Here is a 24,396-nt window from a genome sequence, read left to right as displayed (position 1 = left end):
TTCACACCCCATCTACCAAAGGCCCATAAATAAAAAAGAGAATATAAGAATATATTAAGTCCCCATTTTTACCCGCCTGGGGTAAGGAGGTTCATTACAAATATTGTCGCCCTCCAGCAGGGATATTGGATGCTTATCTTCATTAGTCGGCCAATTATGTCCTAAAGATTAATTGGTTGATTGATTAATTAATCAAATTGGTGATCATTTATTTACCAAGTCTTGATATTTAAAGGGTTGGCTGCTAAATCACTGATCCAAAGCTGATCTTCAGTCCCTAAATGATAAAAGGAAAAAACATTCTAAGTCCTGATTTTCACCTACCTGGGTAAACCGCTCTTTGCAAATATAGTTGTCAGGAGATTAGTAAATGGGTTACTAAAGTGTTGATGTACAAAGGGCTGGCTGCTGAACTCCAAGCCCGAGCTTTGTTCTGGTATAGAGGTTTAGCAGCAAACCAATGGTCCAGCATGACCTTCAGGTTTGTGGTTCGAATCCACATCTGTTTATTAGAATGGCGATGATCATATTTAGCTTACTAAGTCTTGAGTGACTTTCCTGTTGATGAGAAGACTGGTTGGCTCAGTGGTTTAGCAGCCAACCCAAGGCCATCGAGCTGTTTTTGAGTTGCAGGTTCGATTCTTGGTTTCCTCTTATAAATTTGAGACCTTGTTATAGACCTGAAGTAGGAGAACGAACACTGAAGTGATTGAGCAGAGGCAAGTAGCTCAGAGGATAAGAGCGTTGACCCAGGGCGCCGTAGACCCGAGTTCGAATCCATGAAGCGTTGTAGACTCCGAGGGCAAATGCTTGAAACCGCTGTAGACCCCGAGCTCAAATCCCTGAGTGAAAATCTGGAGGCCATGGACAACCCACCAGTCTGCTCCAGTCCCAGGTCCCCACAGGCCTGTAACATGTGTGGGCATCACATTAGGTTGTGGACACCCCGCCTCTTCGGTCCACGGTCTGTGACATCACTGCAACATATATAATTAGAATGGGCTGTCTTACCGGGGCAGCTCATTCCAAAAGCAGGGACTTAGGTTTTTATTTACCTCACCCCAGGTACTACATAGTACCTGAAACTTCTGATGATGGGAGAGGGCCTGTAATATTTCACTACCCCATCCAACCATCAGAGGGTTCAGGCATTGCACAGTACCTGGGACACACAAGGCCTTCCCTCAGAGGGATTTGAACTCAGGTCTCCAGCAGACCAGTCAGAGCTCTTACCCTCCAAGCTATAGCCTGTGCTCACACATTGAGGTGCTGGTTCTTCTATTTCAGAAAAAGAATTAAGAAAAAGAAAAAAAAAAAAACGTAAGATCGCCCACAATCACTATATAACAGCATAGCAATATCATGTGATTTCCCAGCATTATAGGCAGACTTCGCATACCAAGCCTGACATTAAAAAACAATTTCATTAAATTTAAACCAACCAGTAAGATCTCATATAAGCGTTAATATAGTAATGACAATTCCCAAATCTGTTTATAAGCTTTTTAAATCTGCTGCTTTTTCTAAGATCTAGATCAGTGATGTACAATTAACTCTGAAGCCAGAGCATGTAGGACAGGAAGTGGCTGAATTGGGCTGAAGGGGGTCATCAGCACTAGAATTATGAAAAAATTAATAAAGCAGAGAATACGATTTATACAAATGCAATTACGATAGACAGTTGACCACATGTAAAAAAAAAAATCATGCTACTCAAACGTCTACTTTATATCCTTCCGTCGTTTCTCCTCCCACGGTGGGTGCCAGTCCCATCAGGAGCACGTCCCACATGTCAAAATTAGAGGGCGCACACCACAAAGATCACCACATCCGCTGAGGTGACAACAGAGGCTACACCTACTGTCCCCGCTACACCCAAAGGGGAGTGGCCAATATGCGGGTATTGTAGGTGACGCCTGTTAGCTCCTCAGTGGATGTGGTTGATCTATGTGTTGTGCACCCCTCCAGTTTTACTATTATAATACTCAGAGCTTTAGCAAACCTAATGCTATCCAGTTCGGGTTCACATAACGGTAACTTTCACCAGCTAGAAAAGAAAGCCAACTGTTGGATCAGATTGCAAATTTATTTTACGATGACCAGAAGGTGCTCACTTATGAAACATATTGATAATTTAGTGCTTGCTGGTGAGAAGGGGATGTCACAAAATGTAATACAAGGGGGGGAAGAAAAAAAAGAGACAACGAGGAAAGGAAAGGAGGGAGGGAAGAAAGGGAAGGAGGCAGGAAAGAAGGAAAGACAAAAGGGAGGGATAGAGGAATGAAGGGAAGAAAGGAAGGGAGGGAACAAGGATTGAAGGAATGATTAAGAAAGAACGAAGGGAGGGATAAAGGAAGGGAAGGAAAGAGAGAGGAAGGAAGGAAAGAAAAGGAGGGAAAAGGATAGAAGGGAGGGATATATAAAGAAAGGGAAGGAAGGAAGGAAGGAAGGAAGGAAGGAAGGAAGGAAGGAGGGAGGGAGGGAGGAAAGGGAGAAAAGAAGGAAGGGAAGAGGAAAAGGGAGGGATGGAGGAAGGGAGGAGAGAAGGAAGGGAGGGAGGGAGGGAAGAAGGATGGAAGGAATGATTAAGAAAGAAGGGAGGGATAAAGGATGGAAGGAAGGAAAGAAAGAAGGGAAGAAGGAAGGGAGAAAGTAAGGCAGGAAAGAAAAAAGGGAGGGATAAAGGAAGGAAAGGAATGAGGGGAAGAAGGAAAGGGAGGGCAGAAGGATGGAAAGAACGAGAAAGAAGGGAGGGATAAAGGAAGGGAAGGAAGTGAGGGAAGAAGGATGGAAGGAAGGAAAGAAAAAGAAAGAAAGGAGGGATAAAGGAATGGAGGGTAAAAGGATAAAGGGAAGAAAGAAAGGGAGGGAAGAAGTCTGGAAGGAACGAGAAAGAAAGAAAGGATTGATAAAGGGAGGGAAGAAGTCTGGAAGGAACGAGAAAGAAAGAAAGGATTGATAAAGGAAGGGAAGAAGGATGTAAGGAAGGAAAGAAAACGGAGGGATAAAGCAAGGGAGGGAAGGAGGATGGAAGGAAGGAAAGGAGCGATAAAGGAAAGAAAAGGAAAGGAGAGAAGAAGGAAGGAAGAAAAGGAAGGGAAGGGTGGGATAAAGGAAGGAAGGGAAGAAGAAAGGAAGGAAGGAAGGGAAGAAGGAAAGGAAGGAAGTAAGAGAAGGGAGGGAGGGAAGAAAGAGGCACCATACAGAATACCTCAGTCCAAATACCTAGTTAAAGCTATAAATTAGCATATCCTTTGTCAGAAATATTCTTCTCCACAATCACCAGAGGGTGCCAGTCTCTGCACTCTATCTCATAGGCATAGACATATTCAATCCTGGCTGTATTAAGAAAGTACAAGACGTTCAACAACGGGAGTCAACATGAAGATTTGAACCACAGACAACAGAACTTCAATAATAGGAAGAAAGGGGGGCACCATGTGTAATACTTTAGTCCAAATACCTAGTTAAAGCTAGGCATACACTGAAACCTGGTCCTATGAAGAAAGTGCAAGACGTTCACCAACAGTCATAAGTTATAAAGGTGTCAACATGGAAATTTAAACTACAGACAATGAAATTTCCACAAGGAACATAAAGCAGCCACTATGGAGATTAGAACTTAGACAATGGAAGGAAAGCACACAATATTTAAGCCAATGGCCTAGCTGAAGTTAGCATTTCCTTTGTAAGAACACGTTTCCTTTTCCCCCACCAGAGGGTGCCATTCTCCTCACTAGGATGCCCAGAATCTTCGTCCTATCAAACAAGTAAAAGGCATTCATATTTATTCCCCAGTTATAATAGGTCTACTAACCAAAGGTTTGGCTCAGGTCTCCAGAACATCAGTCCAATCTTTAATCTCCACCCCATGTGCTCCTCTCAACTAAACCATGATTATTGTTCTATCAACAAACACACAAGAGAACCACAATTAGAGACCGTAATAAAAAGAATAACCACCCCCCCCATCACTCGACTCTGAGCTCAACTTTCAAACACATTAAAAAACATTTTTTTAACTTCTGAAATCAGTCGCAGATGTAAATTAGCAAGGCCATCTCCGCAGGCGACCAAACACGGATCTCCAGCTAAGAGTACAAAAGACAAGATGGCATCAGAGAGAAAAAAAACCTTCAACAAGAGGAAAACAGAATTATTGGGATAAAAAGGTGAGGAGCAGGGTTGCCAACCGTCAGTAAATTTATAGACAGTTTGTAAAAATCTGTTATTTTCACAACTGTCTGTAAATATCGGGGGCAGATAATTTGTCACGCTGTGTTGACTTGTACACCAAGAAAATGACCGATTACGGGTATTGTCAGTATTTCCATATTGTGTTGATACTGTTTAAAAATCGATCGTCTTCGTTTCTAATAGAAGCTCTGTCATTTTTCAGATTGTCAGTAAATAATGTGCTCCATCTGTAAATTTTCCATGTTTTTCCAGTAAAAAACGCTGCCGGAGGTTGGTAACCCTGATGAGGAGTGATTTCTGGGGCGGGGAGAACAGATTACACCAACTGCAATGTAAAGTCGGGACGCCTCCAACCTTTCTAAGAAGAAAACCCAACAGAGTGTCAGAGATAAATCCTATAATAAATGTTTATTTATCAAATAAAGATTTTATATAAAGAGTTATATATATGTATATAAAAAAAAAGATATACAACAGATGTGTAAACTTTAAAAAAAAAAACATAAAAATGGCCAACAATATCAAATACTTTGCTTTGAAAGAACTTCAGGCATTTAAACATAACTATGTAAAGGCAAAGGGTATTCGGTTGTATCTCTTGTTTGTTTCACTTGCCTGGGGGTTCTATAAGAACAGTTACAGAAACTGTAGAACATGGGGAATAAAAAACAGATTACTTCATACAAGGTATTTGTGGCATCAGCTGGGTTGTTGGTGACTGACCATACGTGGGCCAGGAAATAGACACACGGGAATAGAGTATGAATGCAAGGAGATCTCTGGTTAAATCCAAAGGAATGTGTCACTCATGGTCTTCCTACAGGATATTCATTAGTGAGCCCCTTCACTACAGTTCAAGGCTTTGCCTTACCTTTCTAAGATGTCCAGCTGTTCTTGCCCACCTAGGAGTTCCAGGTGTCGCTATCTTCTTAGGAGTTCCAAGTGTCCCTGTGCACCTAGGAGCGTCAGCTGTTCTTGCCCACTTAGAGTTTCCAGCTGTTCTTGCCCACCAAGGAGTTCCAAGTGTCCCCACCTGCCTAGGAGTTCTAAGTGTTCCTGTCTGTCTAGGAGTTCCAGGTATCCCTGTCTTTCTAGGAGTTCCAGGTATCCCTGTCTGTCTAGGAGTTCCAGGTATTCCTGTCTGTCTAGGAGTTCCAGGTATCCCTGTCTTTCTAGGAGTTCCAGGTATCCCTGTCTTTCTAGGAGTTCCAGGTATCCCTGTCTTTCTAGGAGTTCCAGGTATCCCTGTCTGTCTAGGAGTTCCAGGTATCCCTGTCTGTCTAGGAGTTCCAGGTATCCCTGTCTGTCTAGGAGTTCCAGGTATTCCTTTCTCTCTAGGAGATCCAGGTATTCCTGTCTCTCTAGGAGTTCCAGGTATCCCTGTCTTTCTAGGAGTTCCAGGTGCCCCTCTCTGTCTAGGAGTTCCAGGTGCCCCTCTCTGTCTAGGAGTTCCAGGTGCCCCTCTCTGTCTAGGAGTTCCAGGTGCCCCTCTCTGTCTAGGAGTTCCAGATGTCCCCACCCATCTAGGAGTTTCAGGTGTCCCTGGCTACCTAGGAGTTGCAGGTGTCCTCATCCATCCAGGAGTCCCTGCCTCCTTAGGAGTTCCAAATATCCCTGTCCACCTAGGAGTTCCAGGTGTTTCTGACTGCTTAGAAGTTTCAGGTGTTTTTGCCACTTGGGGACACCTGCACTCTGCAAGAACAGCAGGAAATCCTATCTACCTAGGACTTCCAGCTGTCCCTGCCTGCTAAGGCGTTCCAAATTTCTCTTGCCCACCTGGGATTTTTAGGTGTTCTCATCTGTTTAGGAGTTCCAGGAATACCCACCTGCCTAGGAGTTCTAGGTGTCCCCGCCACCTAGGAGTTCCAGATGGACACCTGGAATTCCTAAGAAGACAGGGACATGTACACCTAGACGTTCCAGGTGTCCCTGCCTGCCTAGGAGTTCTAAGTGTCTTGGTTAGCCTAGGAATTCCAGATGTCCCCACCCACCTAGGAGTCGCAGGTGGGCCTGTCTGCCTTTAGTGTCCCCACTCACATAGGAGATAAAGGTATCCCAGCCTGCCTAGGAGTTTCAGTGTCCATTCCCATCCAGGAGTTTTTAGGTAACCCTTGGTTAGACACCAAACATTTTTTTGGAGGTTTCGAGGCCATTGATCGTACATTAGCTTTTTCCCTGTTAAAATGAAAGAAGGCCCAAAGATAGTTGTATTTAGACATTTTAAAATGATATCCAGACATGTGTAGTTAGTTCTCCAAGACCCATCTCTAGACAAAACTTTTGAGAAGAGGAAGGGTTAGATTCTATCAGATTGTTAAAGCTGTATCTATCCATCATGGAGGAATGGAATGGTCGCTTCCTGCTCTGGTGACCACACAGGAAGTGAGCAGAATATTGAATACCCTTGATAGCTATTTGCAAATGTAAAAAAACAATGTTGGACACAACACTCTACAGGTTCTGTATCTGTGCTAAATTAGAATCAGAGAAAAAGATGTCGACTTCCTGAGTATGATCAGCACCTTCAGTTTTTGAGGATCAGACAGCATTTTTTTATTACATTTAGCCCAATTTTCTGTCAGGGTGGACTACACACTGTAGACGGGGGTTTTGCGGACATTTAGCCATCCTTGCGCACAAATGCGGAAATCTGTACAGTACATCATTGCAATGGGTGCTGCCCCCCTGTGGCCATCTGTGTCTTCTGCAGCTGCTTCAACTGGCTTTCCATTTCCCTCACCTAATAATATGGAAGAGGAACAAAAAAAATTCAGTAAAGGGCAAGGGCAACGTCAGACTGATAGCCAAATACACAGTTGAGGCATGCATGTCAAATAAACACTGCTTTTCTTGTTAAATTTTACAAACACCCTTAAGGGAGGAAAACCTGTATTTCTGTCATTTGAACCATGATTGAAAAAGTCAAATACCTCCAAATCCAAAATGAAAAGCACTATGAAAAGGTCAAAAATGCAATACAAACAAGGAACTGATGGCTGGGAAAGTTTGAAAATCACAAGACTGCTTCCGGATATGACTGTTATTCATTCATTGCTGCCTAGATAAGCTGATCAACAAACGATTGTAAAAAGAAAGGCGACTCCAGCCAACCTCTTAATACAACTTGAAGTGCTAAACATTAAGCAACAAAGTGACCTTCCCTCAGTGTAGGAAGCCAACTTAATTACTTTCCCCTGCTACGTTGTGTCAGCTTAGGAAGCAGCCAAGTCTGATGTTATGAGGGAGGGGGCACCATATGGTGACCCACAGGTCGCACTTTAAAGGCACAATGAACAACGAGAAGTATACAAATACAATATTTATTTGAAGTAGTAGAGAACATTTAGAAGAATTAAAAAGCACATATATAGAATACATGATAAAGAATGTGCATCAACGCGTTTCACTCTTTCGCTTCGTCAGGACACATAGTACAGAACAATGCAGTGGGAATACACAAAGTATAAGGGGTGTGGTTGTTACTTAGCTCTGCCACCACAGAACAATGCAGTCGGAGGGCACAAAGTATGAGGGGTGTGGTTGTTACTTAGCTCTGCCGTCAGAGGGCACAAAGCATGAGGGGTGTGGTTGTTACTTGGCTCTCCCAGCTCAGAACAATGCAGTGGGAGGGTACAAAGCATGAGGGGTGTGGTTGTTACTTAGCTCTGCCACCACAGAACAATGCAGTGGGAGGGCACAAAGCATGAGAGGTGTGGTTACTTAGCGCTGCTAGTACAGAACAATGCAGTGGGAGGGCACAAAGCATGAGGGGTGTGGTTGTTACTTAGCTCTGCCAGCACAGAACACTGCAGTGGGAGGGCACAACGCATGAGGGGTGTGGTTGTTACTTGGCTCTCCCAGCTCAGAACAATGCAGTGGGAGGGTACAAAGCATGAGGGGTGTGGTTGTTACTTAGCTCTGCCACCACAGAACAATGCAGTGGGAGGGCACAAAGCATGAGAGGTGTGGTTACTTAGCTCTGCTAGTACAGAACAATGCAGTGGGAGGGCACAAAGCATGAGGGGTGTGGTTGTTACTTAGCTCTGCCAGCACAGAACACTGCAGTGGGAGGGCACAACGCATGAGGGGTGTGGTTGTTACTTAGCTCTGCCAGCACAGAACACTGCAGTGGGAGGGCACAAAGCATGAGGGGTGTGGTTGTTACTTAGCTCTGCCAGCACAGAACAATGCAGTGGGAGGGTACAAAGCATGAGGGGTGTGGTTGTTACTTAGCTCTGCCAGCACAGAACAATGCAGTGGGAGGGTACAAAGCATGAGGGGTGTGGTTGTTACTTAGCTCTGCCAGCACAGAACACTGCAGTGGGAGGGCACAAAGCATGAGGGGTGTGGTTGTTACTTAGCTCTGCCAGCACAGAACACTGCAGTGGGAGGGCACAAAGCATGATGGGTGTGGTTGTTACTTAGCTCTGCCAGCACAGAACAATGCAATGGGAGGGCACAAAGCATGAGGGGTGTGGTTGTTACTTAGCTATAAATATTATCACACCTTGTTCTGTAACGCTGCAAGGGTTGTTTCAAGTGTTGAGATGTAGTCGTCTTCTGAGTCCTCCTGTAGATACTCCTCCTGTCTACAAGAAGAACAACAAAGAGCTGACACGGGGAGGTCGTATACAAAGGTACAAAGACAAGACTTGATTCACCTACTATTTGGAAAAGTGAGGAGTAAGGTTGTGTTATAGCCAAGAGAGGACTGAGATGGGTAGAGATGTGACACAAGGTTTATACGCCTTTCTGGAAAGATGAGGATGGAAGCTGCACTTGAAGAGGTATTATACCCACCTCCATATTGGCCCATGTCTCCTGCCTCCCCCTTTGTCCCAGCGCTCCAGAGGATTCTATAGCATTTGACACTTCTGGAAGTGTCGGATTCCTGCGTTTCCCTCCCAAGCACTGTGGTTCCTTTCTCCGATCTGTCCATCATTACAGGAATCAGCAGGTTGGAGGAAGAAACAACATAGCGGGGGGACTTGACACTTTCTGGAGTGTTGAGTGCTGTACAGCCTGATGGAGGATGCAACATTGGAATAGAGGAGAAGGTAAGAGACACGGGACCCCAGAGAGGGAAATGTAATGCCTCTTCTATAGCAGAGAACTTCCTTTTGGAATCTGTTACAGAACTGACAGGGCCACTTTTGTGAGTTCTTGAACTTGGTTGAAGGAAGTTGCTTTTTTTGGTTATAACAAAATGGTGCCTATCCTTCAGCTTGGTCTTCTAACAGAGAACCCCTCTAACCCCTAGAGGAGGAGAGTAGGAGACCAATCTGAAGCCATTTTTACTCAAGTAAGGTTTGCTACACGCTGTGACAGTGTACAGATGGGCGCCATTTTGTTGTAGCCTTCGAGCTGGTATTCAACCAGACCAGCACCTGGAAACAGTAAGGTCATTCAGCTAGGATGACAGATTGGGGCATCTGAGTGGTAACAATTTAATTTAATTTGGTTAGATTTTTTTGGATTGTTGGAAAATTTGATTGAAGGTTGCATTATACACATCTCTCATTCTTCCCCATACATGCATATTATCACAACTTTAACGACCCAGAAGTTTGATGAGAACCTGATGGAATGTGAAAGAGTTCCAGGAGGCAACATGAGAGAAGTCTAAGGCCAAACACATTGAGTACCTCGTCAAGTTCAGTGTTAAAGCCGCTGAGGATCTCGGCGGCCCGACTTTCCTCATTGAACAACGAGGAAATAGAGAACAAGTTCCTCGTCGGCTTCCTCGCTGAAAAGTGTACACACGACCGAGTTTCTCGGCAGAATCCAGCTCCGATCGAGTTTCTGGCTGAATTCTGCCGAGAAACTCGGTCGTGTGTACGGGGCCTAAGGCCTCGTACACATGATAGGTTAAACAGAGGACAACGGTCTGATGGACCGTTTTCATTGGTCAAAACCGATCGTGTGTGGGCCCCATAGGTTATTTATCCATCGGTTAAAAAAAAAACCCAACTTGCTTTAAATTTAACCGATGAATTCCTAACCGATAGGTCAAAACCAATCGTTAGTAGGCACGACCATCGGTTAAAAATCCACGCATGCTCAGAATCAAGTCGACGCATGCTTGGAAGCATTGAACTTCGTTTTTTTTCAGCACGTCGTTGTGTTTCACGTCACCGCGTTCTGACACAATCGTTTTTTTAACCGATGGTGTGTAGGCGCGACGGACCATCAGTCAGCTTCATCAGTTAACCGATGAAAACGGTCCATCAGACCGTTCTCATCGGATGGACTGATCGTGTGTACGCGGCTTAAAAGGCTTAGCAGGAAATCCACAATCGGGAGATAGGGTGGTCCAATCCTGTCCATGATCTGATAACTGTTCTCGTCCAACCCAGGTGATGTCGCGTACAGTACAAGCACCCGTGGTGGACGGGACGGAAGGAGGGGCCGGTAAGGAGCAGTGCCCTGTTAGTGTTATTATTACAGCCGCTTCAAATGGCACCTCATGGGGCCGGGCCCTAATGGCCTTGCGGTGCCACGAGAGCCCGATGGGTCAGTCCGCCCTTGCTGATGTGATACTTAGGCAAGGAAAGGGTCACTTAGGGGCAATAATAATGTGAGGGAGCTCGGTGTAAAGATTGACGGAGGACAACAACTTGGGGGGGTGAAAGGATAGGTGTACTACCCCAGTTCCAGCATTCAATCCAGACTGCAGCAAGGAGATCAATAGGGATTGTCAGACGATTAAGTGTAAGGAAGGGCTGCTGACGCCTCTTCTTCTCTTTGTCCCCAATGTTTGTCCCAATCACAGCTCATAGAAAACTGTTCTTACAGATCAGAAATCCAACATGTTCATGATTGTGATAACCAGGAGTGTAGGCGGCTTACCTGGAGTCCTCTGGGCTAAATCTGTCACTATAACTAAATTCCTCATCCCGTCGGTTCCGGAAGTGTGAAGAGAGGGCATCAGACTGACCCTGCGTCCCACAACCTGGGTTCAAACAGACAGAATTATACACAGTTAAATAGAAGTGTCACTTATCAGTATTTATATAATAAAACTCCTCTAATAATTAAACATTTTGGGCCAGATTCTCGTATCCTGGTGTAAAACTATGCAGGCGTAACGTATCTCGTTTACGCTACGCGGCCGCAAGTTTTACGGGCAAGTGCTTGATTCACAAAGCACTTGCCTGTAAAGTTGCGGCGGCGTAGGGTAAATCATCCGGCGCAAGCCCGCCTAATTCAAATGATCCAGGTAGGGGGCGTGGATCATTTAAATTAGGAGTGTTCCCGCGCCGATCGTACTGCGCATGCGCCATCCCTAAAATTTCCCGACGTGCATTGCGCTAAATGATGTCGCAAGGACGTCATTGGTTTCGACGTTAACGTAAATGGCGTCCAGCGCCATTCACGGACGACTTACGCAAACAACGTACATTTTTAAATTTCGACGCGGGAACGACGGCCATACTTAACATTGGTTGCCCCTCATATAGCAGGGGCAACTTTACGCGTCGCAAATGCTACGGAAACGTCGTAAATTCACTGCGTCGACCTCGCCTACGTTGGGGAATCTCGCGTAAATAGCTAATTTGCATAGAAGATGGGGAAAACGACGGAGGTGACACCTAGCGGCGTGAAAAAAAAATGCATCTAAGATCTGACAGCGTAAGAGACTTACGCCTGTCGGATCTAATGGATATCTATGCATAACTGATTCTAAGAATCAGTCGCATAGATACGCCGGGCCAGATTAGGACTTACGACGGCGCAAATGGCGTTGCGCCGTCGTAAGCCCTTTGAGAATCTGGCCCTTTGTGTCCTTACACCTCATCATCATCAGGTCAATGGAGAGGGAGGGTCCTAGACACAACACACCGCCCACTGACTTCCAATGAAAATAAAGCAGGGCGAAGGTTATCTACATAATAAGAGCGCAACAAGTCCAGCAAAAGCTTAGTTTTCACAAGAAGTCGGACGTTTTGGAGGCTCAAAATCCCCCCATCAGGATGGAAGACGATGTTGGACAGAACGTGGATTAAGGTATTCGTAGTACAGGTTGCCAGGCTGAAATACCGACAACTCCACTGTCCATCCCCACTCATTAGTACTCACTAACAGCCCTGAAGAAGAGAGGAGTCCATTCCCTTGAAATGCGTTGGCTTGATGTACATTGTTGAATTTTCAATAAAGGTTTTGTGAAGCCAACATCAAGAGTTGCATTTTTCATGGACACCGGGAGCTCCTTTCTCCTCACCCAAGTCTCTTCGTTCTTCATACAGACAACCTGTACTGCAAATACCTAAACCACTTACATACCAGGCACTTACGCACCTTCATGCCCAAGCCAATTTTCAGCTTTTAGCGCTGTCTTAATTTGAAGGACAATTGCGCGGTCATGCTACTCTGTACCCAAACAAATTTTTTATCATTTTGGTATGTGCCACTGATGGGCACTCATAGGCGGCACTGATGGGCACCAATAGGCGGCACTGATGGGTACTTATGGTGGCAGTGATTGGTACATATGGTGGCACTGATAGGTGGCATGGATGGTCACTGATGGGTGGCATTGCTGGGCATCATTGATTTGCAGTCTTTCACAATGGTGCCAATCAGTGCCCATTTGTGGGCACTGATTTGCACATATTTGGCATCAATTTGCATATGTGGAGGGCCATGTGGGATGTACCTGGCCATCCACATGCTTGGGACTTCCCTGGTGGTCCTGGCGGGCATCCCTGGTGGTCCAGTGTGGGCATCCATGGGGAGGCTGCACCAATAAACAATCAGCGCAAACCCTCCCTGTCAGGAGAGCCGCCGATCGGCTCTCCTCTACTCGCGTCTGTCAGACGCAAGTGAGGAAGAGCCGATCAACGGCTCTTCCTATAAACATCGTTATCAGCCGTGGTTGGACACGGCTGATCACGTGGTAAAGAGCCTCCGCCGGAGGCTCTTTACCGAGATCGGAGATGCAGGGTGTCAGACTGACACACGCACCACCGATCGCCGCGCTGCACACCCCCACGGGCGCGCGCCGGCATGTAATCCTGCAGGACGTCAATAGACGTCCAGTCAGGATTACAGAACCACTTCCCGGACGTCAATTGTCAATTGACCGGGTGGAAAGTGGTTGTAAACCTCAGACATGAAATATGAACAAAGGATTTCCCTCTATAGTGTGCACTTGTCTCAATCCAGAAAGTGTCCTTACTGTCTGCTGCTTAATTCCTCTGCTATCAGCATGAATTATATATTGATGTGATTTGGATCCGACATTATCCGACACGATTTCAACCGGGGACCTCTTGATCTGCAGTCAATTGCTCTACCACTGAGCTATACCCCCGATGCACATGTGCAGCCCGTTATCTGGAGAATGGATGGTGATCTCTATTCTATCACTCATTGCTCAGCATTGTTTGCTTTCACGGCCCCCTGGACGGCTAATCCTACAGTGAGAGAACCTGCAATCAGAGGGAACGGCTCGTTCAGCACAGCGACTCTACATAGACTTTCCTAATATTACATGTGACAGATGGAAACATTCCACCCTCTCATTATTTCTATCAGACTACACCGACTTCCCAGCACTCCTAAACTGAATTCCATTTGGGCTGCATTCACACCTGAGCGTCGCGTTTTGGAACCTTTTTTATTTTTTCAGACATCTCGTTGCCCGTTTGGATGAACATTTCTGTTCCTGTTCTGTGTTTTAACCACGTAAGGACCGAGCCTATTTTGTTCACAAGTTAAAATATTTTTTCTTGCTAGAAAATTACTTATGATCTCCCCAAACATTGATTTTTTTTTATATAGACACCCTAGAGCAGTGATGGCAAACCTTGGCACTCCAGGGGGCAGATTCAGATAGAGATACGACGGCGTATCTCCTGATCCGCCGTCGTATCTCTGAGTTCCGTCGGTCGTATCTATGCGCCTGATTCATAGAATCAGGTTCCGCATAGATCTCCCTAAGATCCGCCAGGTGTAAGTGACTTACACCGTCGGATCTTAGGCTGCAATTCCAGGCCGGCCGCTAGGTGGCGTTTCGGGTTTTTTACGCGACGAATATGCAAATGAGGATTTACGCCGATTCAGAAACGAACGACTGCCCGGCGCATTTTTTTTACGTCGTTTACGTTCGGCTTTTTCCGGCGTATAGTTACCCCTGCTATGTGAGGGGTATCCTATGTTAAGTATGGCCGTCGTTCCCGCGCCGAGTTTTGAAATTTTACGTTTGCGTAAGTCGATTCAGAAAAGAGCTGGACGTAAGTTACGCTCATGTTGAAACCAATGACGTCCTTGCGACATCATTTGGAGCAATGCACGCTGGGAAAGTTGAGGGACGGCGCATGCGCAGTTCGTTCGGCGCGGGGATGCGCCTGATTTAAATTTTACACGCCCCCTAGCCGCGGAATTTGAATTCCGCCGGGGGATTTACGATACGCCGCCGCAACTTTAGAGGCAAGTGCTTTCTGAATAAAGCACTTGCCTCAAAAACTTACGGCGGTGTAACGTAAATCAGATAGGTTACGCGGATCTAAAGATCCGCTGACCTATCTGAATCTGGCCCCACATGTTTTGGAACTACATTTCCCATGATGCTCATGCACTCTGCAGTGCAGTGGAGCATCATGGGAAATGTAGTTCCAAAACATCTGGGGTGCCAAGGTTCGCCATCACTGCCCTAGAGAATAAAATGGCGCTTGTTGCAATACTTTATGTCACACCGTATTTGCGCAGCAGTCATTTTTGGGGGGGGGGGGGGGGATTTCGCTTTTTTTTAATAAAAAAAAAAATAAGAAAACAATAAAGTTTGCCCAATTTCTTTCTATATTGTGAAAGGTAATATTACGCTGAGGAAACTGATACCCAACATGTCACGCTTCAAAATTGCGCCCACTCGTGGAATGGCGACCAACTTTGGCACGTAAAAATCTCCATTTGCAATGTTTGAAAAGTCCCAGAGGTTTCCAGTTTGGAGTTACAGAGAAGGTATTGCGCTAGAATTATTGCTCTCGCTCCAACGATCGCGGCGATACATCACATGTGTGATTTAAAAAACATTTACATATACAGGCGCAACTTGCGTATGTGTTCGCTTTTGCTCGCAAGCTCGGTGGGACGCAGTGCCTTACTTTTTTTTATTTATTTATTTTTCTTGTTATTTTTTATTTTCACACTGTCCATTTAAAAAAAAATGTTTGGCTCACTTTTATTCTTATTACAAGGAATGTAAACATCCATTGGAATAGAAAAAAAGCATGACAGGTCCTCTTTAATGTGAGATCTGGGGTCAAAAAGACCTCAGGTCTCATATTTCCACTTAAAATCATCGGGAAAAAAAAAATGAACCACATAGAATATATTTCAATAAAAAAAAAACTGCAGAATGAAAAAAATAAAAATAAAACGGGGAAAAAAAAGTAATGAGATTGTGAAACATTGTTTATCTATAAAAACTTAACAAGAGTTTTAAAGAGTTGAAGTAAGTTTAAAAAAAGATTAGCAAGAATAATACAAAGTTATTTTTTATGAGCTGCTAAAAATGTTCAACCAACAAAAAAAGAAGAAGGGTGAAGTGAAAAGTGCGTGGCGCCAGGTCACGCTGTCCGGATAGTTTTCCTTTTTAGGTCTTATAACTGAACAAATCGCATAAGAAGAGTTTTCAGCAGCTAATAAAACATCGCAGAGTGCCGGGGAAGAATTCGGGGAGCTGATGGATGCGACGACATGTATAAAATTCCACCAATCGCCACATGGGGGGGGATTGGGGGGATGGGGAAGCAGCTTTCCCAGGAGACTGGAGTCAATATTCTGTATATTGCCCAACAACCAAAAGCAACGTCCCAAAACAGGAGGGGTCCCTGCCATGGGTAGAGGGGAAACAATTGTGTTTTACAGCCGAGTTTCCCAATCTTTTTTCAGAGGTGGCAGCCATTAATCCCCATCACACCAGAGGTCCCCTATCATACCAGAGGTCCCCTATCACATGAGAAGTCCTCATCACATCAGAAGTCCCCTAACAGACCAGAGGTCCCCCATCACACCAGAGGTCCCGAATCACATCAGAAGCCCCCATCACACCAGAGGTCTCCCCCATCACACCAGAAGTCCCCTAACAGACCAGAGGTCCCCAAACACACCAGTAGTCCCCTAACAGACCAGAGGTCCCCCATCACACCAGAGGTCCCGAATCACATCAGAAGCCCCCATCACACCAGAGGTCCCCCATCACACCAGAAGTCCCCTAACAGACCAGAGGTCCCCCATCACACCAGAGGTCCCGTATCACATCAGAAGCCCCCATCACACCAGAGGTCTCCCCCATCACACCAGAAGTCCCCTAACAGACCAGAGGTCCCCCATCACACCAGAGGTCCCGTATCACACCAGAGGTCTACCCCAACACACTAGACGTCCCATATCACAACAGAAGTCCCGTATCATATCAGAGGTCCTCCATCACACCAGAGATCTCCCATCACAACAGAGGATCCCATCACAACAGAGGTCCTCCCATCACACCAGAGGTCCCATATCACACCAGAAGTCCCGTATCATATCAGAGGTCCTCCATCACACCAAAGGTTTCCCATCACACCTGAGGTCTCCCATCACACCAGAGGTCCCATATCACACCAGAAGTCCCGTATCATATCAGAGGTCCTCCATCACACCAAAGGTTTCCCATCACACCAGAGGTCCCATATCACACCAGAAGTCCCGTATCATATCAGAGGTCCTCCATCACACCAAAGGTTTCCCATCACACCAGAGGTCTCCCATCACACCAGAGGTCTCCCATCACAACAGAGGATCCCATCACAACAGAGGATCCCATCACAACAGAGGATCCCATCACAACAGAGGTCCTCCCATCACACCAGAGGTCCCATATCACACCAGAAGTCCCGTATCATATCAGAGGTCCTCCATCACACCAAAGGTTTCCCATCACACCAGAGGTCTCCCATCACACCAGAGGTCTCCCATCACAACAGAGGATCCCATCACAACAGAGGATCCCATCACAACAGAGGATCCCATCACAACAGAGGTCCTCCCATCACACCAGAGGTCCCATATCACACCAGAGGTCCCATATCACACCAGAAGTCCCATATCATATCAGAGGTCCTCCATCACACCAAAGGTTTCCCATCACACCAGAGGTCTCCCATAACACCAGAGGTCTCCCATCACAACAGAGGATCCCATCACAACAGAGGATCCCATCACAACAGAGGTCCTCCCATCACAACAGAGGTCCTCCCATCACACCAGAGGTCCTCCCATCACACCAGAGGTCCTCCCATCACACCAGAGGTCCTCCCATCACACCAGAGGTCCTCCCATCACACCAGAAGTCCCGTATCATATCAGAGGTCCTCCATCACACCAAAGGTTTCCCATCACACCAGAGGTCTCCCATCACACCAGAGATCTCCCATCACACCAGAGATCTCCCATCACACCAGAGGTCCCTTATTACATCAGAGGTCCCCCATCACATCAGAGGTCCTCTATCACATTAGAAGATCTGCATCACATCAGACCCCCATCACATCAGGGGTCCCCCATCAAACCAAAGGTCTCCTCCATCACAACCGAGGTCTCCCCCAGCGATCTCCCCATCACACCAGAAGTCCCTCATCACACAAGAGATCCCCCATCACACAAGCGATCCCCCATCACACAAGCGATCCCCCATCACACAAGCGATCCCCCATCACACAAGAGATCCCCCCATCACACCAGAGATCCCCCATCACACCAAAGGTCCCCCATCACACCAGAGGTCTCCCCCATCACACCAGAGGTCCCCCATCACACAAGAGATCCCCCATCACACAAGCGATCCCCCATCACACAAGCGATCCCCCATCACACCAGAGATCCCCCATCACACCAGAGGTCCCCCATCACACCAGAGGTCCCCCATCACACCAGAGGTCCCCCATCACACCAGAGGTCCCCCATCACACAAGAGGTCTCCAATCACACCAGAGGTCTCCATCAAGTCCCTCATCACATTAGAACAAGCGATCCCCCATCACACAAGAGATCCCCCCATCACACCAGAGATCCCCCATCACACCAGAGGTCCCCCATCACACAAGCGATCCCCCATCACACCAGAGATCCCCCATCACACCAGAGGTCCCCCATCACACCAGAGGTCCCCCATCACACCAGAGGTCCCCCATCACACAAGAGGTCTCCAATCACACAAGAGGTCCCCCATCACACCAGAGGTCCCCCATCACACCAGAGATCCCCCATCACACCAGATTTCTCCATCAAGTCCCTCATCACATTAGAAGTCCCCTATCACACCAGTGGTTCCCGATTACACCAGAGGTCCCAAATCACATCAGAAGTTCCCTATCATATTAGAGGTTCCCTATTACAACAGAGGTTCCCTATCATACAGGAGGTCCCCCATTACATTAAAAGTGCCCTGTCCCCTATTACATCAGAAGTCCCCGATCACATCAGAGGTCCCTTTACATTAGAGCCCACCCTTTACATCAGAGGTTTATAGTCCACCCATTGGACCACCTTACAATGACCTTCATGGTACTCCCCCCGCAGCTCCTTGGTCTGTCCTGTACTACCAGCTATAGTTGAGCCTGTGGCTTCCTTCCAGGGTGCCCTACTCAGGCCTAGCAGCCATCACTGTACCTAAACACTAATCACCGGACAGGAGGGTGTCACCAGTGCCATACCCCCCCCCACCTAGCACCCAACAAGTTACTGGATTGCACGTCTCAGCATCTACAGAACAGAAGCAGGTAACAACCTATATGAAGTTTGCTAAATTCCTGCCCATGTAATGCATTGACACAGGTTAATCAAGACTGCATGCTTGTTAGAAAATACTTAAAATGAAAATGTCACTAGGCCAACACATTATTTTTCATCATCACACTGCCCCCCCGTGCTCACCATCGCAGCACTCCTTCCAGAAGCCCAGGTCCAGGCCGGGGATGTCCCCGCAAGGCCTCATGTCCCGGGGAAAGACAGCCACTTGGAACACATCGTCCTGGACATGCTGAATGTTGTCACCGTTGTCACACAGCACTCGAGCCAGTGATGTCTGTTTTATTTCAGTGAGCTGAGCCGGGGTGAAGACACCGGGGTTACTGTACCAGAATCTGCATGGGGAAAATAGGCAGGACATTTCTTTTAGGGCCTTCATCATGTCTGACAGACTGGTCAAGAATACACACCACAGCCTGCTGATTGGATAATGAGTGAGCAACAAAATACTGATTAACCATCAGTGTCCTCCCTCACGTCCTGTACGTCCAGGATGTGAGCGCGAGAGGAGCCGAGCCTGCCCGACTATACACGAGTGTACTGCGCTCGGTATATGCCGGCGCAGTGTTCAAACTCGGCGCGGGAAAGCGGGTATCGGCGTATATCGCACACCCACGATTTTGCCCTGATTTTCAAAAAAGTGTGTGGTATACGCCGATAAATACGGTATATATATATGTATACTGAATGGATGGCTCAGCGGTTTGGATTCATTCCTGTGACCTCATGTATGACATCTTGGATTTTCCCATAGGCGTAATTTGACTCTCTGTAATAGGGGTCAATGAAGTCTGGTGAGTGCATAGTGTGTCTGGTGAGTGCAGAGTGTGTCTGGTGAGTGCAGAGTGTGTCTGGTGAGTGCATAGTGTGTCTGGTGAGTGCAGAGTGTGTCTGGTGAGTGCAGCGTGTGTCTGGTGAGTGCAGAGTGTGTCTGGTGAGTGCAGCGTGTGTCTGGTGAGTGCATAGTGTGTCTGCATGCAGGTGGAGAGGAACCTTTGCTATACTCAATGAGGAGGTTTACAGTATGTATAACAATATAGCTACAGTATGTACAACAATATTGGTGACTTTCATTCTATTTGGGAAGTTAAAAAAAATTATAAAAACGTGTGAGATCTATACACAGACTTTTTTTATGTATTTTTATCATTTAAATGAAGATTTTTTTTTGCTTATTCACTGTGGTGATTTATGATATGTAATTTATGATATAACAGCATGGTCCTTTTGTTTCTTTTCATGTTATAGGATGTTTTTTTTACACTTTACAACACACAGCTTTTTAATGTGGTTTGTTTGTTCTTTGGTTACTGGTCTGCGCGGGTTTGGAACCTATTGGTTCCTATATTTTCTTGCACACTGTACCTGTCTCCATCCCGAAGCCTCTTAAACTGAGTGACCAGAAGGCACATGAGAGTTGGGCCAACACGGGACCCTGGGATCAGATCCTCCACGATCAGGGCCGGAAATAGATCCACATTTTTGGGGGTTCCGTACAAACTGCAGATCAATAAGAAGATTAATGAGAAAAAGGAGATACAAAGTCTTCCAAAATATACTTTACAATAATGTGATGTAACAGCAAAAAAGTTCTTGAAGAAAACTCCTACTTGGACTGAGTGACAGGTTTGTTTGGCAGCAGGCACCACTAGGAGTCAGGGATGGACTGGCCATTGGGACTACAGGGAGTTTCCCGATGGGCCGATGGCTCAGTGGGCCGGCTTCAGTGACAGCGGACCGCCGCCCCCCTCCGCTCCTCTGTCTCTCCCTTCCTGCAGCACTCACCTCCTCTCCCTGCCCACAGCACTCACCTGGGGGGAACAAAGAATCAGGGGGAGGACCAGAGGAGCAGGTGGGATGACAGAGGAGCACGGGGGAGGGGACAGACAGCTGACTCAACAGCTATGGTCTGGGAGTTTCTCACTTCTGCCTAATCTTGTCCCATAAGGGGGGGCACCGAACTGATTCTTTGCCCCGGGTGAAATAATGTCTAGCTTCCCCACTGGTACTGCCTATAAGAGTACCAGTACCAGTCAGTCTACTCTAATAAAGTAGAATGGATAGTGGCTAGTGAAGGGGGAGAGGGGGCTTGGGTGGCCGGGGGGTGTGGGAGTTGTCCGGCCACCGTGGGAGAGACCTGTGAAAGTGGGCCAGTCTGGATGAAGTCCAGGGCCAAATGTTTGTCCCAGTCCAGCCCTGCTAGGAGTTAGTACTTACCTTCCCTACCAGCAAAGCTCATCCACAATGTCAAGATATGGTGAAACAACTGACCACACCCAGGTTCCCTTAGTGCAGAGCTCAGTGCAAGACCAACCAATCCCAGGTCAGCATTACAAGAGGAAGAGGGGATGTGTAAAGCATGTTTAGGCTTTATGACAGTCACAAAATAATTCTTGGAGCGCACAGTGCCAGTTCAGAGAAGTAGGTTTTCTCTCCCAGTGGTGCCTGCAAAGGAACTTCTTACTTTGCCTACTCAAGCCTTAGTATAGGTTTACTATGTGTTATGTATGAACAGGTTAAAGCCCAACTCCAGTCCCACTGGGAAAAATAGGATTTTTTTAACAGCTTACCTGAAAAATCCTTTTCTTTTTTGTACATCACGGGACACAGAGCTCCGTCAATTACTTAGTGGGTTATGGGTCACCACCAGGAGATTGGACACTGGCACACCCTAATTACAAGAGAAGTTCCCCTCTATATAACCCCTCCCATATGGAGAGTACCTCAATTTTTTCGCCAGTGTCTAAGGTGTTGGTCACGGTTAAGAATGTGCTAAGAAGAAGCTCTGCAGAGGATCCCTGCAGGGGTTAAGGAGCTACACATCCGGATCCATCCAAGAAGGCCAGAGAAAAAACACCATATTGGATGGTACCCGAGCTTCGCGGAAGAGCGAGGATTTGCCTGTAATGTCTCTCTTGTAGAGACATAAAAAAATGCCCAAAGGTTTCTGGCAGCGTGCTCTACAGGTCCAGGGAAGAGGCCTCCTTCAAGTAGGAACCCAGAACCCTAAAGGTTGGCACAACACAACCCGCCGTGATGGGTGAAGGTTGGATCTGTCTGGTCTTCAGCAGTATCCTGCGGCGGTGATGAAGTAAGTGAAGACAACCCTTAGAAATTCCTGGGGTTCTCTTCTGTGAGTAGTTGCATGTCTTACCTGTTTTCCACCACTAGAGGAAGTAAAGAGACATACCTGGTGTTTTTACTTACATGCTCTCCATATGGGAGGGGTTATATAGAGGGGAACGTCTCTTGTAATTAGGGTGTGCCAGTGTCCAATCACCTGATTGGGACACATAACCCACTAAGTAATTAACAGAGAGCTCTGTGTCCCATGATGTACGAAAAAGAAACTGTGGCTGCAATATTCACCTTTAATCCAGAGCTGTCCCTGTTCTCCACCCAGCTCTCAATGACGCCCAGCATTACTCATACCAGTAGACATATAGCCAGATTCAGGTAGGGGCACGCATCTTTAAGGCGGCGTAGCGTATCTTATTTACGCTACGCCGCCTTAAGTCAGAGAGGCAAGTACTGTATTCACAAAGCACTTGCCTCCTAACTTACGGCGGCGTAGCGTAAATGGGGCCGGCGTAAGCACGCCTAATTCAAATGAGGATGAGGGGGTGTGTTTTATATTAATGGAGAGTGACCCGGCGTGATTGATGTTTTTTACCAACGGCGCATGCGCCATCCGTGTACATATCCCAGTGTGCATTGCTCCAAAAGTACGCCGCAAGGACGTATTGGTTTCGACGTGAACGTAAATTACGTCCAGCCCTATTCACGGACGACTTACGCAAACAACGTAAAATTTTCAAATTTCGACGCGGGAACGACGGCCATACTTAACATTGACTAGGCCAGCTATTTGATGGAATAACTTTACGCCGGAAAACGCCTTATGTAAACGTCGTATCTTTACTGTGATGGGCGCACGTACGTTCATGAATCGGCGTATCTAGGCATTTACATATTCTACGCCGAACTCAACGGAAGCGCCACCTAGCGGCCAGCCTAAATATTGCACCCTAAGATACAACGGCGCAGGCTGTCGTATCTTAGCTAGGTTTAAGTGTATCTCAGTTTGAGAATACACTTAAACTTACGACGGCGCAGATTCCGAGTTACGTCGGCGTATCTACTGATACGCCGGCGTAACTATCTCTGAATCTGGCTATAAGAGTAGACTGACAGTGCAGGGTATTATGGACTCGCTCACCAAAGGGGAGGGCATCACCGCAACACCTGCACTCTGTGTACTGATGCAGACAGCAGAGCCAATACGGTCATCATGTGATCTCCACTCTCTGCATCATTCAGCCCCACAATGAGAAGATGGAGGAAGAAGAGGAGCCATGTCACGTGACCGCCCTGAAAACATTAGAAAAGGGCAAGCAGCCTGGAGTTGAGTTTATAAGAGTTGACCCTTGTGGTTTACCCTTTACAACTTTAGACCATTCAGAGTCCTGATCCAGATTCCTGATCACGCCTGTTCTCTATCCAGTCACAGTTTACATTTTAGTCATCTTTGAGGAACGGTGCCCAATGCTTCAGCAGCATTTTAATATATTACATCTACAGCCAATTCTCTGTTTACGTCCTCATAAAATGAAAAGAAATGCGATTAATAACATTGTTCGCTCATAAATCCATGCTGGCTACCACTTAATAATAACATTACTGTCTATTACATACTCCTACAGCGAGGGGAAAAAGTATTTGACCCCCTGCTGATTTTGTACGTTTGCCCACCGACAAAGAAATGATCAGTCTATAATTTTAATGGTCGGTTTATTTTAACAGTGAGAGACAGAATACCAAACAAAAATATCACTGTATATTGTTCTAAATTTTAAAACTGTGCCAAAGTGTCGTCTTCATATTTTCCATCAGCACATCATGCAGATTCATGAGAATTTGTATACACAGAGCTGAAAAAACATATTTCTTTGCCTTTTTTATTTTTTTACTATTGTCTCCACCTCCATCTTTTGCCCAAACCTGTTTTTTTTTAATATAACAACTTTTTAGGGGAATTTATTCACTTTTATTCAATGTATTCACTTTTTTCTCTGATTTACTTTTGTACTCCTTGTTACATTATTTTTAATGCTGGATTGATGAAAATGTTTCTTTAATTTTGTGGGTTTTTTTAGTGACTCTTTCACTTTGTTCAGAAGTGGAAATGCGGTCCTTCCTGCAAAGTGAGCAATACTCAACTTTCCATCTACCCATGCTGACAGACCCAACCTTCACCCATCACGGCGGGTTGTGTTGTGCCAACTCTTCTAGGTTGAAGACGAATCCTGATCAATGATCTTCTGCATCCAGCTCACTTCCTGGTGTGTCAGATGCCTGGTTTTCCTTGCTCTGGTTCCTTCCGCCAACTCCTGCATCTTGCAGTGA

The 24,396-nt window shown here is 46.3% G+C and overlaps 1 protein-coding gene across 1 annotated transcript in view; it reads right to left on the bottom strand.

The window, feature by feature from the left end:
- Positions 1-4,802: 4,802 nt before the first annotated feature.
- Positions 4,803-24,396, bottom strand: part of LOC120919469 (peroxidasin homolog) — a 57,213-nt gene continuing 37,619 nt past the window's right edge. The window contains exons 16-21 of the mRNA XM_040331651.1: positions 20,356-20,490; positions 19,117-19,325; positions 11,047-11,149; positions 8,705-8,786; positions 6,231-6,937; positions 4,803-5,230 (exon numbers count right to left, since the gene is read on the bottom strand). Coding sequence (XP_040187585.1) covers positions 6,860-6,937; positions 8,705-8,786; positions 11,047-11,149; positions 19,117-19,325; positions 20,356-20,490 — 607 coding nt within the window. The 3' untranslated portion in view covers positions 4,803-5,230; positions 6,231-6,859. The remainder of the gene's footprint in view (positions 5,231-6,230; positions 6,938-8,704; positions 8,787-11,046; positions 11,150-19,116; positions 19,326-20,355; positions 20,491-24,396) is intronic.

Source organism: Rana temporaria, chromosome 12 (genome assembly GCF_905171775.1).
Source record: "Rana temporaria chromosome 12, aRanTem1.1, whole genome shotgun sequence".
NCBI classification, from domain to species: domain Eukaryota; kingdom Metazoa; phylum Chordata; class Amphibia; order Anura; family Ranidae; genus Rana; species Rana temporaria.
The sequence above is the reverse complement of the archived record's forward strand: the minus strand, read 5'-3'. Positions and strand labels throughout refer to the sequence as shown.